At 44.1% G+C, this 17,550-nt stretch overlaps 1 protein-coding gene across 3 annotated transcripts in view; it reads right to left on the minus strand.

Annotated features, from left to right (window-relative positions):
- The window catches only part of LOC135259950 (trans-2,3-enoyl-CoA reductase-like), a 39,679-nt gene extending 24,938 nt beyond the window's left edge, over nt 1–14,741 (minus strand). For 2 of the 3 annotated variants that reach the window (XM_064344940.1, XM_064344938.1), the window contains exons 1-3: nt 14,487–14,741; nt 5,878–5,929; nt 626–670 (exon numbers count right to left, since the gene is read on the minus strand). In XM_064344940.1, coding sequence (XP_064201010.1) covers nt 626–670; nt 5,878–5,929; nt 14,487–14,669 — 280 coding nt within the window. In that variant the 5' untranslated portion in view covers nt 14,670–14,741. The remainder of the gene's footprint in view (nt 1–625; nt 671–5,877; nt 5,930–14,486) is intronic. The other variant, XM_064344939.1, reaches the window with a different exon arrangement.
- Between the last annotated feature and the right edge of the window lie 2,809 nt (nt 14,742–17,550).

Genomic DNA, 17,550 nt, shown 5'->3' on the forward strand with positions numbered 1-17,550 from the left:
CTCGCGGTTTTGATTTTAAATTTTTTTTAAATAGATTTTATCGTTCCGCGGAACCTTTAAGCAATTTCCCATGAGACAACGCTTTTATTGCTTCTCTGCATATAAACTTTATTGTCTGTCACATGCAGGTGGCTGTGTTATTTCACTGCACAAAACAGACACTTTAAGCCGCAGTAAAAATCTCCAGGTTTTTTTTTTTCCTCAACAAAAAAAAAAGGCTGTGTTATGACATGTTATCACTCGGGAGGAAACACTTCAGCTGTTTCCTTCTGGTTGATGACATACGGAAGTGTGTTCCTGATCGCAGGAGAGCTGGTGTGGCTTTGCTCATCGACTCAGCTACAGCCCTGAGCCACTCTTAGGCCTTGAGTCATTTCCATGACATTATATTACAGGCATTTAGCAGACGCTCTTATCCAGAGCAACTTGCACAAGCTTTACATAGCATTTACATTCCATCCAGTTAGAGAGCTGGATATATACTGAAGCAATGCAGGTTAAGTACCTGGCTCAAAGGCAGTGTCCTACCTGGGAATCGAACCTGTGACCTTTAGATTATGAGACCAGCTCCTTATCCATTACACTACACTGCTGCCACCCATTTCCGCTGTCTGTGTTTACTTACTGGGGTCAGTCTTGAGTCCCGTGCGCGACGGACACCAACCAGGACCTGCGCGACACCAAAATAAAACCAAACAGAACATAAAACACAACCGCGTCCCTCCTTTCCATTAGCTACAGGACCTCTGATATCCTGTTGACGTGCGTGTTCTACGGTCACACATCCACATTATAAACACATCGCGACTTGCGAAAAAGACAGGTTTGGTGGGAAACAACGTCTGAGTCATCTGAATGATTAATGTGCAGCATGTTCCGTAGCCTTGTTCAGATAATTTAATAAAGACCGACTGAGTTGTAAAATGGATGGTTATTAATAAGTGAATATAAAGCTTTAATTTTAGGGAGTTTATGAAGAGAATTCATTAAATGGAACAATTGAATTTTACCAAGTCGTTTTTTTTTTTTGTGTGTGTGTGTCTGCAGGCATGACAAAATAGCAATCGCAGCTCATAACAGGCCTCCCTCTCTCTGTACTGAAGAAAAATCCGGAACTGTTCCCCTAATGGACAGTTTAACTAAAATTAATTCTATTTTAGTTTTGACTGAGCTGGCATTGTTTGGTTTCACTCTGGATTTTCGGATTAAAAACACAGAGAATGTTATAAATTCATGCAATCATAATGTTTAGAATTATTTAATTCACTTAAGACAGGCACATATTGTAAATTGGATTATATTTCTAAAAGACAATAAAACATACAAACATTTACTGCTATTTTCAGATTTTGAAAAAGCAGTACCTTGCTGCTAAGTTTACTAAATAACACAAAAATCAAGCTGTAATTTATAAATAAAATTATATGACCTTGTAGCAGTCGGTCTGCCTGAGAGGCGAATTGGTCTCGGCTATGCTGGCTGGTGGAGAGAGCACACGCACCTGGGCTGCGTTAGCTAATCAGCCCAGGTGCTTAAAGGTGTGCTGCTCTCCACAGTTCGGGGCCGAGACCGGGAGCTAACGCCGAGAGTGCAGTTATGAGTTTCGTTTTGTTTTTGTTTTTGTTTGAGCACGAAAGAAAAAGAGAGCAATCCTCAGCTGGGATGCTGGAGGAGCTGGACCTGGCCGGGACGGCGGGTCAGCTACGGGCGGCGCACGGGAAAGTGGTCGCACCGTTCTACTTCATTTTGTCTTTGTTATTTTAGCTTGTTGTTTTAGTTTATTGTTTTTGCCGGGAACCCGTGAGGGGGGAGGGTGAAGATGTCCGTTTATTTTATTTCATGTTTGTGTGGGTGTATCTCTCCATGCGACAGACAACGGTGTTCCCCGGCACTGCCGCATCTCCTTCCCAGGGGTGTTACATTGCCATGTGACAGGCCTTATAATCTCTTCTACCAACAACACAGAGGAAAATAAATATAATTTTACCTGGGTTTAACTGGTATACTTAGAAACAGAGCTATTTCCAATAAATTGGAATCATAGAGATAAGCAGTACAAAAATCAATATCATGAGCAGTGGAAAAATGTCCTATGGCATCTACACTGAACGCAGTTTAATTCATAGTTAATTAGTTTGACCGTTTTGGGTTTCCCTATGCATTGCTGAAGTATCTCCGCGCACATGCTGTGAATAATTACAAATGTTATTTTCAATTGATCAGTTGTGGAGTCTAACTATTTGTAATCAGCGAAGCTCTACTGAGCCAAATCGATAGGAATTATAGCTCCCACTTTAATTCTTGTAAACTATCAGTTAATTTTGTTTATTTTGCCCTTTGATAAGAGGGTCCATGATTATGCCATTACCAGAATATTTATATTGCTTGGCTCCACACTGCAACATGTTTGCCTGTCCCTGAGACAGACATAGTACCTCATAATGTTTTTGTTTTTGTTGTTGCTGTTTGCTTTTATATTTTAAAAAGTCATAAAACCATAAAATTAGGACAATGATCTCCTCGTTCCAATGATCGCCGACCACTTCCTTTCCACTCTTCAGTTCACCAGCCGAGCCGCACAGTCGCCGTGCTGGAGGAGGCGATAACATAGCCCAAGCCATAACATGACCTCCACAATGGGGGGGGGGGGTGGGCTTCAGGTCATGATCAGTTCCTTTCTTCCTCCACACTTTCCTCTTTCCATTGCTTTGGTACAGGTTAACACTCGACTAGTCTTCTCTCATCTCATCCTGGAGAGTGTTCTTGATCTATCTGACGGCATAAAAAAGGGTTTTTTCTTCACAAAGTGAAAGTATTCTTCAGTCATCCACTACAGTGGTCTTTCATGGTCTACCAGATCGATTGCTATTGCTGAGCTCACCATTAGTTGTTTTGGCGATGTCTCTGATCGATTTATTTTTCAGCCTCATTATAGCCTGCTTAACTGGCATTGGCACTTACTTGGTCCTCGTGTAGAGAGACAACAGCAACAAACTCCAAATGCAAATTCCACACCTAGAATCAACTCCAGATGATGCACAGACACACAGGTGGCCAAGAAACAGCTGAGTAGCCAATTGTGTGATTACTATTGCACCCCTAAATTGGGCGGTTGGGGGTTTATGTACAAAAAGGGCTGTAATTCCTACCCAGATCACCCAATATGGCTGTAAATACCCTCAAATTAAACCTGAGTCTCTGCACATTAACCTCATTTTCATTGTTTTATTTTAAATCCAATGTGCAGAGCCAAAACAACTAAACGTGTGCCACTGTGCCCCGTTCCTCTCTCACCGGCAGCAAACCCAATACATCTCTATCTAGCCAGCTGACCACAGTCTGTAACCATGGTGTGTGTGTATATTCTGTATACGGACGCTATTATATTACATACACACACACACACAGATGGCCACTGGAATACACGACCCATATTATTGCCCATGAAACTCTTGTGCTGGAGCTTGCTTGTGCAGTACCTTGACAGTGATTAATGACTGTTTTAGCAGGGTGTCCAAAATAAATACATTAATAAAAACAAGAATACCTTACCCGGGCTCCGGAGTGAGAACTGCCTATTTCAGGGTTCATTGAAGGCCAGCAGGCCTTGTAGGTTATCAAGTGTAATTCACCTTGGGAAGCATCCACTCAGTGACATTTCCAAAGGGCGATGACGCAGCGGTCGGTGTCTAAAACCTGGGATTTCCAGGAGAGAGAATGGCCTCCTAGACAGCTAGTCAATGGTGGGCTTTGCATGTTCAACCCGGATTAAGCGGTCCCCCCCGCTGTTTCTCTACGTCAACAACAACAACACGGCTCTTCACCGAGGCCTAGCCGGGATCTCATTATTCTGCGTTTTGTGGCCATGCTAAGCTGCACAGCGGAGTGAAAGGACGCGCAAACACGAGGCTAGCAGCCGCTAAACCCCGGTGAAAATGACTTTCCCGTCAACACAAAGGAGCCTCTCGCCACTTCCTGGAACGCATTTCGAACGGGTTCTTATTTCCGTTAGCCTTCAGAAGTCTGCCGGCGGTGGCCTCTGGTGTTTATCTCGCCCGTGATTGAGCTTCAAGGCTGTTTTATTCCGCGGTTCGCGGGACGGCGGACGTCTCCGGTGCGCCAACGTGTTTCATTAGCTTCGTTTTAGCGGGAGACACGGCCGCCGCCGTTTCGGCGTCCGCGGCTCCCTCCTCTAAGCCGTGCCTCGACAGTCGTCGTCGCATTTAAATAATCTCTGTGAATCACCGCGAGGCCCTCGCACCCAGCAGCAGCATGCTAATAGCGCGGGTACGCACAATACAGTATCAGAGACGGAGAACTGCCTTTAGAGCCGTACTCCTCGCTCAGCGATACAGTCAGGGAGACAATTAGACCGCGGTACAAACAGGAGACTGTAGTCTCATCAGTCCGGGACTCTTACTCTAACTTCGTGGACAGTCCCCTGGGAAATTAGCCTGTATCAGAGGCTACACAAGCTTTGAGTCTCCATAGAAACATTTGACGTCGACTTTTGCTATCCTCTTATCTTGGAAAAAATAGTATTGTTGGCACTCAATCTACGATTGCGGGTAGTGACATCATTTGTGCCGCAAGTCCTCCACAGCCCCAAGGCTTTTCCTTCGAGGCTCAACGTCTTCTCACACTTTGTTTTGGGGAAAGAGACTCCTATAACTGACTGATATTCGCCATGCCAAACACTTATTTATTATTCAATGGAATCATCCTTTGAGCGGTCACTCCGAGCACACATTGGCACGGGTTAAAATAGCGGTTTGTGGTAACTAGCACACGTACGCCATCGCTGATGTTCTAAATATGCCCAGGCGACTTCAACATCCAAAGCCTCAATTTGTTCCCCTACCCAGTCCTCGCTGATATCCGTAATGTGGCATTCAACAAAGAAATTGACTGATTAACAATTAACACTGCTCTATCTCTATCTCTCTGTCTATGATTAAACTTTGCTCTCTCTCTCTATGATTAAACTTAACAAATTTAGGTGAGATTTTTTAAAAAAGTGAAAGTTTTATGGTCCGATTATCAATCTCTAAGACCTGAAAATCCTGTCCTGGCTAGTGATTTCTGTATAGTGTTTTACTGTCCCCTGGTGGATGATGAGATCGTCACACCTCAAACGTCTTTCATGTTCGCATCTTGTGCTAATAAAAATTCATGTAGTGGATGTGAACCACAGAACATTGATGGAAATGTGTGGATAATCTTTGCAGTGTTATGACGCTCAGTTCAAATTCAAATAGAGGAATTCACTAAAATCTAAAATAAATAACTTCAGTTACCTGTACCTAAAATGGATTGTGAAGATCACACATTGAATCTTCATCCTGAACCAATACGTTGTGAATGCGATGAAGGAGAGTTTTTCAGTCGAAGTGTTTTCCACAAAACAGTGGAAATTTTCTTTATTTCTGCGTAGAGATGAAACCCTCAGTGTGTGACTAAGTTGCCACCTTTTTCCTGTGGAAATTGTGTGGGTAGGCATTTTGCTAAATTGAGCCTTAACAGGAACAAAAAAAACAGCTGATGCATTGTTTTGAAACTCTCCTCCCCGTAAAAACAAAATGACCAAATTACAGTACACCAACGTCCTTTTCTGACGTGTACTGCACAGTGCACTTCCTGTGAGCTTAAAGCCCTTTTAAAGTGTGGCACATCGTTTCGCAGACACGCCAAGAAGGAATCCCTCTGACCAATTACCTCTTTTGTGCTCTGTAACGTTTAGAGGCTGATAGCTTATTCCTTCTGATGCTGCAATAGGAACTATTTATGGGTGGGTGGGTGATTGCGCGCGTGTGTGTGTGTGTGTGTGTGGATGGGGGGGCTGGGTGGGTGGCACGTTCGTCGAAAGACAATACTTACATGCTTTATGGAAGCGATTTTTCAAGTCAAGCACTGTTGACGAAGGATGCACCTGCGGAACGAAACAAAGCATGATTAAGTGGCGACCTTCAATTATTCCTGTGAAATAAGGTGGAAGTGATTTATGACTGTCAAGCTTGTCCTAATTTCATTCCAGCTCTGCTCCCGCTTTAGGCTGCTTCTCCTCAGCTCCTCTCCCAGCTGTCAAACGGCGGAATCGAAGCCTGTCATTCGGCTGACTCACAGATCTCTATTGAGCACCAACGCCGCCTAGAAACTCTTCCAAAGGAATCGTCCTTTTGATATTTTCTCTCATGATCAAAACCCTTTTCCCTTACAAGCTCCCCCTCCACGTTCCTTATTTTTAGCTACAGTCAGAAATACATATTTTTTTAAAAACACGATATGAGTTTAATCTGATAGGTCTACTGTCCACCGTCTGTTTTGGAGGGAAAGTTGGGCTTACTCCTGGGGTGAAAGAGGAGGACTGGACACGGTAGGTATTCTCTGATCTCTTGCCTCCAGACAGATGGTTCTTTCGAACCCTTGGACGTAATAATGAGCTGTCGCTGCCAAGCAGCTTAGACCGCAGAGCCAGAGGTCACGTCGTTCAATCAATACCAGTGACTGCGGAGTCAAAAGGCTGAGCCGTCCGCAAGCTGCCCAATTGGCCGGAGGTGTCATTTCTGACGGGTGTGACGCCAAAGGCTCCCGCCTTCCCGCGACTCCGGCGGCAGTCGCCCCGCGGCGCCGCACCTGAGGACGACGGCGGCGCGATTACGCCGAGCTCGCTCCCTCCCTCCCTCCCGGCAGCCGAACCCTTCATCACAAAACACCGTTAGCAAGGCGACCGTCACGGCAGCGTCGCTGCGTCAACGCCGTTTACCGAAAGGCTGGGGGGACGCTGCTCTGTACTCCGATGGACGGGCCGCGCGCGAAACCCTTTGGCTACGTCTTTGTGTTTCTGTTCGTCTGACGAGGACCCTTCCGTTTTAAAATTTGTTAGTCCGCACCCGGCGGGGTGCCAGCGAGACGTAGGCCCCTCCCGTCTCCAGCCGCTTTCTGATTCCGTGATGAGCACGTAGGGGTCCGCACACTGAAGACACCGCACGCTTCCGCGCGATACCGGCCGCAGGAACCGCGTCTGCTCCGGCGTTATTATATCCCATGCACCTGCACGTTTGTTTTCATGTTTTCATTTTTCTTTTTTTTTTTCGAACGACTTTGCTTTTCAGTGCGCGCTGAATCCCAGCGGTGCAGTTTGATCAGTCTCCATGCAAATAAAGAGCTCGCTCTTTCGCCCCCTGAAGTGAGCCGGGTGGAATTTATGGAGGATGTTTACTTCCTCTCTTTCTTCCTTCCCTCTAGTGCCCTGATCCTATTGCTCTGATCCCACTCCAGTGCCCAACTGGGGGGGGGGGGGTGGATTCTTTCCTAAACACGAGCTTCGGAGAGAAACATTTAGGATTCAACGCGAGACGCCTCAAAGCTTCTCGGGTCACGGATCAGAGCAATTATTTCGCTCCTGGGAGTGATTTGAACTGCATTGTGTTCTCCGCTGTTTACAGAGCGCCTTTCCCCCTTGGAAGGACGGCAATAATCTGGAGTCAGATCATTCTGTACTGGCCCAGCCATTTTCCCCCGTATAGCCGCCCTCGTTCAGTCCGCATTCAAAAAGCCATCAGGCACCAGGGGGGAGCAGGCCTGCGCCTGGGGGACCGCACCTGTTTGAGGTGCTCAAGAGAAGACGGGGGGAGGTGCCGGAAAAAAATAAATAAGTTAATAAACGGTTTGTGGACTATTCTCGCGAATGCGCAAGATAGCGGCATTTTCTTTTGCTTACAGAACGAGGTGCAGGCCAGCGCGGAGCCGGTAGCATAGCGATTTCCAGAACTGCGCTGTATTCACGACGCGCGTCGATATTTTGTGCCAAACTGGTTCTGAGCAGGTTGTGAATGCGTAGGCTACCTCTCCCGCTGTGTTAATTGAATGACAATATGTTCTCTCTGCAGATCCTTCATGATCATTCACACTGAAAACGCTATATTAAAAAAATTGACCAACAAATATTAGGAACGGTAGACATGGAATGGATTTCAATGTCCAGACTTGGTTAAAAATTTGGTCATGGGACTAAATTTTCTACTTGGTCCAGAGGGAAGACAACCCACTCAAAGCCTGCCAACACCACTTCCACTAGAAACCTTGCTTTCTCTGATCTCCAGTATCTCCCATCCAGGTACGAACGATGCCCCAGCACTGCTTAACTTCAGCCGTCAGACAGGAGAACATCACAATTCAATTCAATTCAATTCAATTCAATTCAATTCAATTCAATTCAATTCAATTCAATTCAATTCAATTCAATTCAATTCAATTCAATTCAATTCAATTCAATTCAAATCAATTTATTTTGCTCAGCGCTTTTTGCAGAGAAATTGTCACAACAATGCTTGGTGGAGAAATGAAGTATGGTATGGCTGCTGGTGTACATACAGCATACAGCAGCAATTCAGCCTGGCATAGTGTTCCGTCAGGAGCCTGAGAAAACCAACGGCCGTGCACGGTCAAAGACAGACAGGTCTCAGGAAATCCAAACGCACGTAGATGAGAAGATTTTCCTCATTTATTAGATCAGCGCCGTTGCTATTTCCAGAATGGCGAGGATTTCAAGCGTGTTTTGCGACTTATTTATCAACCTGGCCTTTGAGCGCGCTCAGAATGCTCTTTAAGGTGGCATATGACCAGGACAGAGATCCATCTCAGGCACAACACAAGGCTTCGCACAAAGCACCCTGGTTCTTCTGTGCTGATACTGCTCTCAGGAAAAGCCGGCCTTGTCTCTGCTTTCATTTATTAAACAGTGCCATCTACGGACAGGCAGGCGGCAGTTCTGGTGAACAAACCCCGTGGGCTAAGAGGCAAACAATAAAACTTTTGATCCTTGAGAAAACGTCCTTCTCCTCCCACTTGTGTTGCTATCGTCTATTGAATAGATTTGTTATTTCAGTGTAATGAAAGAATATTTTTGTACCATTTCTTTCATGTTTTCCTTTCATTTAACATGCACACACACACAGGTATGCATTACGGAGAGCCAGTGAAAGAGAGCAGACAGAGCTCTTGCTTGCTCCGAGCTTACAGAATTTAGGGAAGATGCGTTGGATCATGTTGCCTGTAGCCATATAAAATATACATCAATGCAAAGCAGTAGCATTTGCACTGGCGAATTTACAATTCCGCAGACAAAACTGTATTCTAGGATAAACATTCAAACAGGACTTAACATCCACAACTAAAAGTAAAAATCAGCTCATCTCGATAGAAAAGGAAAGAAAAGGCTGTTATTCCAAAGTTCACTAAGGCGTGATCTGTAATAACCAAAACTTGATCTGACGCATTGGATTCTTCATTTTCTGCTGTTCAGAGCTATTTGGAGCGCGACTTTGCTGTCTTAGCTGGAGTCATTAGATTGAATAACACAACTCAGTAATAATGAGCACCCCACACGGGCAGGGCAAGACAACCCGGTTTCTTCAGCTATAATGACAATGAGACTGTGAGACTGACAGACTGATTTCTAAAAAGCATAAGTAAAACATTTGCCTGTAATATAGCGCAGTGATTATTTGAACCTGCGGATCCGCGTGGGGAGCTAAAGCTGAAAAGCAGAAAGTGTAGAGCGAGAGAACAGGTTGAAGGCTCAGTCAGCTATGGAGACCGCGAGCCGCCCGCAAGATATTGTTTTTCCCTCCTTTTGTGGAGTGAGCTGTGCATGGGCGCATACTGTGGAAGATACTTCACACGGGGAACCCGGGTTGAGCAAACCCTGCCCCCAGGAGAAGAGGGACCTTTGGCCCTCCTCCACCACTGATTTAAATTATTCAGTCCAGTAGAAGATATCTAAATCCCAAAGTATACTCCGGATCTGTATCATCTCGTGACTGCCGTGTAACGCTTCTCAGAACCAAAGAAGCCCAAGCGCGTGTTTCTGCGGCCTGGAGCTGCTCCAAATGGGAGGGTCCTAGCTCCAAAGGGGTGTGGCCTACGTCCAAAGAGGAGGGTTATGGTCAGGGTTAGGTTTACACAAAACTGCGCCTGTTTAGGGCGAGGCCACTCCCCTTTGGAGCTAGACCAATGCCCTTTGGAGTGGCTCTAGGCGCCAGTCAAACCTAGAAACCTAGTGGAGCTGAATGTGGGAGGGGGGGGGGGACTCAAAGTTTCGAAGCTATCTGCCTTTTTCTCTCGTACTTTCTATACAGGAGTTTGCATCTTCTGCTCAACTGCTGTGACACTGTTGTTTGTCAGTTCTTTTTTCCTAATATACGCTTGAGTTCCATCTCACAACAAAGCAATGGGAGCTCTAAGGCTGTACGTCCTACCAAGGAAGAGCTAGCCTTCATGTCGCGGTTGTTTGTCGAACAGTCTTTACACATACAGCTCGGTACGGGATTGGCTGAGAACAAAGCACACGATGACAGCGAGAACAGCAGTGCGTCATTAAAGAGACCGGCACCACTTTGCTTAACTTATAAAATATACAAGCAGCAAAAATAGCTTTACACCATCACGCATAGCTCATGCAAGGCGTGGAAAACTCAACGGATGAATCCTGTTGGGGAGGGGGAAAGAACTCTCTCATTTAAAATCCTCAGGAGGAAAGACTAAATAAAATTCTTCCCCAGCGGAGTAATGTTGTGCATGCACGCCGAAGAGAATTCAGGCTATAAAGAGGGATGAAAGCTTTTCTCGAAAACCCGCACGGCAAGTCTGCATTTCATTCTGCCGCTGCCTTTCTTTTCTGCTGAGGTTTTGTCAACAAAAATGTAATAAGGGTCCAAAATAAACCTGGTGGCACATTGGTTTGACTCCGCAGAGCCGGATAATAAATCATTATTATGCAGCAGTGGCTGGATTTATTTATTTATCTCCTCCCCCCTCTCGTGCTGCTTTGCTTAATGGCATTTTAGCCATGTGGAATCTTGGCCTTGACTAATTCGGAGATGACAGTGCATTCCTGTCCATTCTGTCTAGCACAGAAACCGTTAGTGAAGCAAAAATAACTGCATAGCAGAGCCACACTCCAGAATGCTCCAATCTGCCAGTGGCATTCTCTTACTCTTGCTCATAAAATTCTTTCTCTTGCTCATAAAATAAAAATTTTTTATCAGCTATTTCAGAAAGATGAAATTGATTGCATTCCAAGCTAAGCTAGGATTTTCATTTTTGGGAGCATACTGCGAAGTAAGTCAGATTTGAAAAAGTAGAGAAACAACCTGCAGATTAGTCACAGATCTGAGTAAATACTTTATAAAAGAGACCATTTTCAAGGCAGTCCTCAGATATGAATTCTTAAAATATCAGCGCAAGCTCTTGTAATACTGGTACACACAGAACACACCTAGCACATGTACAAATTACACCAGACAAACGTGTGCAACGAATCAGCATCACATTGCATGATATACTGTAGCGAGTATGGATATTTCAGTACTGTAATATTCTTTGGACTAAAATTCAGAGTAAAGAGTACAATTTCTTTTTTATTCATACTTATATTTCATGAAAGTGAGGAAATAATGTCTGCTGAATGCACAAAATATCGAGATGCTAAACTTCTTTGCCAATGTCAATCATTCAAATAGATCTCTCCATATCACCTAACGTCTCATTCATAAACTTTAAAGCTTAAAAATGCACTCTGCATAGTACCACTCATTATTTATTCATCAAAAATGTGATGATGGAACATTTTCAATCATTCATCCAAACTGAAGCATTTCCTTTTGTTGGCATGCTAAATAATTCACGTTGATAAAAGACTCAAAGTTAATTTTGCCTCTAATCCTGAGCTCTGAATGTGTATAAAAAGCTGTACAGCACTGCAACTGAAGTCTGAAAGGTATGTGTGTGAAGATCAAACCACAGCGTTGGCCCCAATATGAAAAGCAAAGTGCTCTTATTACGCTTTTTTTTTTTTTTCCATCAAACAGCCCTTTGGAAAGCACAGTTCTGAAGCAGTGGTACTAAGGCCACGGGACGCTAGCTCAAAGCGTCATTCGATGATGTCTTGTTAAAAAAAAAAAAAAAAAAAAACTTTCTTGGTCTGAATATAAATCTGAAATTTGTAGAACTTAAGATTCACCTTGACGCTGATCTGAATTTCTATACCCGTCTTTCCTACCATTTATGTTCATTTCAAGAGGCAAGAAGCATCCCCCAAAGTTAAAAGAATCTGCACTTGTATCTGTATGTGATGCACATTGTCAGTATTTGTCAAAATCTGACAGTTTCACTCTGACAGCTATATTGTTTTGGGGACTGCAGCTTTCTGAACACATGGTGCACACCATTAAACCCCCATGGAATGCATGCAGTGCATTTATCATGCAGGCATCTTGAGAGGCAACGTCCTACCACTTAATTAAATCGTTTTATTTTCAGTAGTTTGTTTGATTTTACAGTGATTCAAGGCCTTGGAATGATAAAATTATAGCATTTTGTTTTATCACTGTGTTGTTTAGCTTTTCTACACCCTGAAATTACTTACAGAGTTAATATATAAACATTGATAGGAAGTGGTACTAAAAATAATAATCAATTTAAAATACATATGGGGCTTTATCATGGATAACAATGAGCGTTTATTATGGGCAGTTCTGATTTCACTGTGGCAAGCTTCCCTCTTTACTGATGCTCCTGGTCTCTCGCAAATTTTCTCCCCAAACGTGGATGGTTATTATCTTTTCATTTTTTTTAGCTATGAGGAAATCAAAGGTGCCTAGCATCTGCAGCTTACGATCCCAACCAAGGTTCAAGAACAAAGACATCATGAGTATGCAAAGTGTCAGCTTTGGTGCCATTGCTATGCCTGCCACGTTACCAAGGAGAATTACCGGCTAATTAAGGAGCCAGCTTAGCATTTATGTTTTAACCCCTGGATGAACCAGCAGTGGTATGATCAGTGTCACGCCAGGGCAGGGTGGGACAAATTATGTGACACACCCCAAAAACAGGGGGTCTCATTTAAGTACAAAGAACAGCCAGCCAATAGCACACATTCAGACCCCTCATAATGATGTCATCCCACTCCAGGTCACAACTACCTTAGGGAGGGACCTTAACCTAATCCACAGCACTACTCATTCACTGTGGAAAATCACATTCGCTGACGGAAGCATCTGTTTAGATTCCAATCGCATTCGCTGTAGCTTTGAGATTAAATATAATAAATGTCACTGCTGTCACTGTTACACTGAGCTCAAACTCAGGGGTGTCCAATCTTACCCAAAAAGGGCCGGTGTGGGTCCAATTTTTTATTTTAGCCCAGCACTAAGACCACCTGGTTCTACATAAAGGTTTTGATTTAAGATCAGTCAAATAGTTAAATCAGGTGTTGTAGTGCTGGGATAAAACAAACACCTGCACCCACACCGGCCCTTTTCGGTTGGACACCCCTGCTCAGATCGATAGGGTCAAGAGCTCTCCCCCGTCCCATAAAAGGGCTCTCGGCTCCAGGATGCCCCGACACACTGGGACCAATCAGATCATTAACCAGCCGTCTGAAAAGCCGCTTTCCTTCACAGATCTCAGTAGGCCTTCTCAAGTCCCTGTAATTAGCTATCAATAGCAGCCTTATCCCACGGAGCAGGGAGGCGGAGCGGAGCATGCTAAGGGCTTCCTCATAGCCTCATTATAGCTTAAAGAGAACAGCCAAAACGGGGCTCACAAATCCTCTCTGAAGTGTGACCCTGACCTGTTGCCTACGAAAAAAAAACAGTTTGTGACTTATTTTAGGCAAAGATGGTGATAATGACGTAAAAGATCTGCAGCAAAATTTGGGCATGGAGGTAGTGTGAGCTCCTCACACCCACCTGTCATAGGGTATTAAAGGACATATTCAGAAGCCGAATCTGTGAAACACAATGGCACAGTATGAAATATGAGGCAGCGGAAAAATCACGCAAAGCAGAGAATCATTAGTGAGGAAACCGTGCGACAACAGACATGGCGACCATGGAAAACCAGTTTGATCCAGTTCAGAGGGCTGCTAATGTGAGTTAATGACAGTGACACTTGCCTATAGAAATAATCCCTAAGAAAAATAGATCTGCACTTCATCACGCAGTTTTTTTTTCTTTTTTTTGGGAAGCTAAACCTGGTGATATTTCTGCAGCCACGTCCACTGCAATAAAAGACTTTGAGCAGCTCACAGTGTGCCTGCTGTACATTATGTACAGAACTGTTCTGTTCTAGACTGGCACCAGCACTGCCTGGCTGGATGCAGAGGCAAGAGCAGGCAGAGAGAGAGAGAGACAGAGAGACAGAGAGAGACAGCGAGAATGAGAGAGAGCGCGGCTGTTTTTGGCAAGGGTTGTTCCATCAGCAGACAAAGCAGTTTCTTTCTTTGGTGCTCACTGCCGCATTTCCATCTCAAGCAAATACAGTGGATCCAACTAAGTGCGTTATTGCTGCAGGCTCAAAAGAAATTATAATTATATATATATATGTAAAAATATACAGATATAAAAAGATACACAGTGGAAGAAGTTGCCCTCACTTGCCTTGCCGTAACAAGTGGTATTTCAGCCGAAGCGGTTTCGCTGTACCTTGTCTATTATGGAGACGGGCGTTCCGGTCCTCTGGTCCAGGATCTCCACCTCCAGGTAGCTGACCTTGGGCCGGGGGAGCGGCGGGCCCAAGCTGCCGCTGTTCAGCAGGAGCTGGGAGAAGCTGAGGAAAGTCCGCGGAGGATCGCGCTTGGCTGGTGACATCTCGCGCCTCTGTCCCATAAACTAAAAAGAGATCCCTCGGCTACTTTCTCTGATTATGTATCTCCGTGGTAACTGCTCGCCCCCCACCCCTCACCCACCCCCACCCCCCCACCCCCCTGCCCTGCAGCCAAAAAAGAGAAGAGGCAATCTCTTAAATAGCCTCGCTGGGCCAAACGCTTTCAGGGAAGGGAAGCTGCATGCCATATTATGAGCATACTCTTAGACCAGGAACAACCACTATCTAATCAGCGGCTATATTTAACACGGGTGACAGAATGCTTTGTTTTCTTTTGAGAGGTCGGAATTTCATCCCACTCGTGGGTGGCTGGGTGTCTGCTAATCTTGTCTTGTACTTTGGGTAAGGCTTTACCCCCAGGTTGGGACAAGGGAGAGAGTCCCCGTGTTATCGATGTGGGAAGGGCTGGATGCTATCAATCACTGACTTAAGAGTGCAGGTATTGACAGGATCCATTTGGGTTTAAAGACTAAGCCGTTGGCATCAAGCCAACCGCAGGAACCATCAGAAAAGACCTGGTCATGATTTTTAGCCACAATGTTAGAAGAAACACTATCAATTTCATGATATTACTCTTCAAAATCATGTTTTTTTCTCTATGTTTTGTAACTCATAGCCATGCAGCTGATTATCCTCCCCTCTCCCTAGATGTTCTGTAGGCTGACAGCTTCTTATATATTATAATTTTACAGTCTAAAAGTCAGCGCTGTCTGTTTGAGGCATGCAGGATTTTAAAGCAAGATAAAATTCTGGAAAACAAACTGCGACCATTAATAATTCACTATGAAGTTGTTCGCCATTAGAGGCTATTCATAACTTGTCTAAAAAAAATCTACTTTGTGGAAGATAGTTCAGAGATTTCTGTATTCAAAAATGTGAATGTTTCACGAAAACTGCTTTTTAGTTTGTTTAATGTTTAATATGTAGGTCACCACTGTTCTGCGTTTTCTAGAAGGAAAATAAGGAAGAGTGCAGTCTTTGCAAGCACCGCTGTTGGTGCCAGATAAGGCCAACCCATTTAAATGGTACCATTAAGCAAGTGTCATAAGGTTCATGGACCATACAGAGATTTGCACACAAAAAAAACAGATATTTTTATACACCTTTTAAAAGGCGAGGATCTGAAAGAATTTAAACCTTGAGACTCCATCTTCTTATAAACATGCATCTGTGTGTCTTCAGTGCAGCCTGCCTTTGTGTTTTGCAATGCCACATAAATCTTCTAAAGCAATGCATAAAGCATTGGAACCAGTAATATCCATTCACTGGCCCTATTGATCAGAGGACGGGAGCTATCCATAAAGATCAAAACTGGTTAGTTTGAAACAATAGAGGCTGAGCAGCAATTACATGAGAAACACTCAGGATTTCAATGGTGTGTGTGAGTGTGGACTACAGAGTAGGAGAAGCACACCACGTGGGTTCATTTCAAAGGCACAAATCACTGGAGCCAGAGGATATGTGTGCGTTTTACGTTCAGGTTGCCATTTTGAAAGCCAGGACCATGCTCAGCCGGAATGCCCAGCCAATGTCCTGCCATTCCCATACAATAGAACAAAACACGGTGTGCAATTACTGGACTCAGTATTTGTCTTGGCTGGCTAGGGGAAGGGAGAAACAGGGCTTGAGCCAGTGCAGAATGGGGGAAACTGCAGACAGGTCTGAACACAGCTGTCTGTTGCTAATCTCTGCCTCACACAGGAAAACGGTACAACTCGCTGCTGTTCTGAGCCATTTTCACTCCAAGCCAGTAGTGCTACTTAAAGTGATCATCACACTGAAAATGCTATTGGTGTTTGCATGTGCTTTGAGTCTCCTCGTCTTCCATAAGGGATTTGGTCGTTTCCATAGCACAGAAACAGTACGAAATGTTATGTTGATTAAACGGCAGTAGCCAATATTTTTCTCAAACCTACTTTTCACAAGTCGCGAAAAGCATTAACATGAACATAAAACATCAGCTGCTAATAATAAGATCATAATTCTGTGTCCCAGGTTACACTGGATTTATACATTCATATACAAAGTAGGCATCGGTCAAAAGGCTTTGGTCCCTGAGATTCATGTTTGATTTTCTCACTGCAGCCTCACCAGAAATAAGGAAAAGAGTACAAAGTTTATTTTTTTCAGATCATATTGTCTCTCTGAACTCAAAAGAAATTCAGTGTGTGAATGAGTCACTTCAGGAAGCAGACGGGACTGTTTGGACAGTGGGAGGAAATGAGCAAAAACATAACTGTGTAAGATTTATGATCTTTCCAACATAGAGATCAAGAGGCAGTCTTGAATTATGACCACTCTGAATACAGAGAAGTCACTACACTGCACAGGAATTTCAGTGTAAATAAAGGCCTAAAACAGGAGATATTACATCTTACATACCGCCTTCATCATTAATTTTACTGAGGTGTCCAAGTACTTGATTTAGATTGAACACACCCTCAGACCAGCCATAGAGCAGCATTTACATTTTTTTCCCCTGAAGGTAATTCATTTCTCTTCCATAATAAATCTGCACTCAAGGACAGGCTCATTCAGCGAGGAAATTTTCTTTTTCAAAGCAATTCCTCAGAATCTTCACTGTCCTCCTCTTTGTTCACAGGCAATGTTCAGAATTTTCATCCCGGTAATAATGCACTCCTCCGTGCTCTCCCGCGTTGCTTTCTGTGTAGCAAAATATGACCCCACTGAGTTAGTGAGAGGCTGCCGTAACTAGATAATATTCTGAAACACGGAGGCAGATGTTGCAAAGAAAACACAGCATGACTTGATTGTGATAGATGCTCGGCGCGGATTGCGTCAGAATGATAACCTGCGTTACAAGCTGACAGCTGTTGTCACCAAGTCGGAGTAATTGCGCTCTAATATTTGTCTCACTCATTC

Source organism: Anguilla rostrata, chromosome 7 (genome assembly GCF_018555375.3).
Source record: "Anguilla rostrata isolate EN2019 chromosome 7, ASM1855537v3, whole genome shotgun sequence".
NCBI classification, from domain to species: domain Eukaryota; kingdom Metazoa; phylum Chordata; class Actinopteri; order Anguilliformes; family Anguillidae; genus Anguilla; species Anguilla rostrata.